This window comes from Perkinsus marinus (genome assembly GCF_000006405.1).
Source record: "Perkinsus marinus ATCC 50983 genomic scaffold scf_1104296973832, whole genome shotgun sequence".
Lineage (NCBI taxonomy): Eukaryota > Perkinsozoa > Perkinsida > Perkinsidae > Perkinsus > Perkinsus marinus.
The window spans coordinates 1-1,353 of NW_003201302.1; the positions used below are offsets into that span (position 1 = coordinate 1).

General features: G+C 47.4%; 1 protein-coding gene across 1 annotated transcript; it reads right to left on the reverse strand.

Annotated features, from left to right (window-relative positions):
• Positions 1-656: 656 nt before the first annotated feature.
• On the reverse strand, positions 657-1,346 carry Pmar_PMAR014369 (conserved hypothetical protein; the record flags this gene model as incomplete). Its single annotated transcript, XM_002766032.1, has 1 exon — positions 657-1,346. One exon carries the CDS (start codon positions 1,344-1,346, stop codon positions 657-659), a length of 690 nt encoding a protein of 229 aa, XP_002766078.1.
• Positions 1,347-1,353: the final 7 nt, after the last annotated feature.

Genomic DNA, 1,353 nt, shown 5'->3' on the forward strand with positions numbered 1-1,353 from the left:
AGAGCCAACGTCCGAGGCACAATTTTTGTTAGTCGACTATACTTATGGAAAGCATACCCGGTCTGTTATCTAAGAGTGTTGGGTAGTTAGTTCGGTGAAAGATGTCAGCTATTCGTTGGCTAGAAGCATCGAGTAATAGCTAGCATGTTGAGGTTGACAGAGGGATGATAATAACAACATGCATTGATGAGCTCAAAGTGAGCTCCGCAAACTCAACAGTCTGTCCAGCACCCTTTTTATAGACCTCCATATCAACCAGTAGACCAATCACGGCACTGCTCTCGATCTCGAGTACGACACGAAGGCATGGGGCTTACCAGAATTCACGAGACAGAAAAAATGATATCATAGTCATACTGCACGGAAGCAATCCACGATAGTTATCGTACTGTACAGCGATAGAATAACAGGCTATAAGGAAAACGACGAATCTAGCGACCACTCTCCCCGTCAATCACTCATGTCCATAGTCACGAGCTATACAAGATAACCTAGTTGAGAAGTGTCGGATAGTTTACACGAGATATGGTGACAATCTCAATTTGCAGAAAAGGGGACTAAGAAACAGCTGGTGTCGTTGCCTGTTTGATTCACATACTACTATGGATGAGGTTAAACAGACTGTGCAGATTTATAATCACGACGAGAAACGATGATCAAGAATGACTATAATGGCTCAAGTAGTCCTCAGCGATCTCTTTGTCGAGTCGATGAGCTAACCCTCTCAATTCACCCAGCTTCGACAACGGCGTAGAGAAGACGACATCAGCGAGCCAGGTTGGTAGTCCTTCCTCTGGACCCACTATATGCTGGCCCTCCTTGATGAGAACCGTGTTAGAAAGAACTGTGACACCCTCGATGGAGTCCCACCGGTGCGAGAAGGACAAGTTTAGAATAGTCCCAGATTTGAGCGCGTTGACAGAAATGCACACAACGGCTTTGCGCTCATCCACTGGCAGCAGTGGGGGTAAACTAGGCAGACCAAGAGCGATGAGAAGTACTTCATCGACTAAATCAACACCCGTAGCAGCCTTCTGTTGGTCTCGAAGTGGTCCACCACCCATTCTAGCATTGACCTCGATCAGTCGAGGGCCCCGGCTAGTGTACTTGGCCTCTACGTGGAACACTCCACTTGTGAAACCCATGGCGATGACGGACTTCACAGCCAGGTCTTCAAGAGCAGCCACCTGGTCGGATGGTAGTGTACTGGGGAAGATGTCCCACGTTTCGTTAAAATGAGGCTCAAGTGTTGGACCATTATCATGCACACAGACGTAGGTGGCAACTCCATCACTCATGACTATATTCACGTCGACCTCGGAGCCATCTAGATACTCTTCCAACATAAAAGAG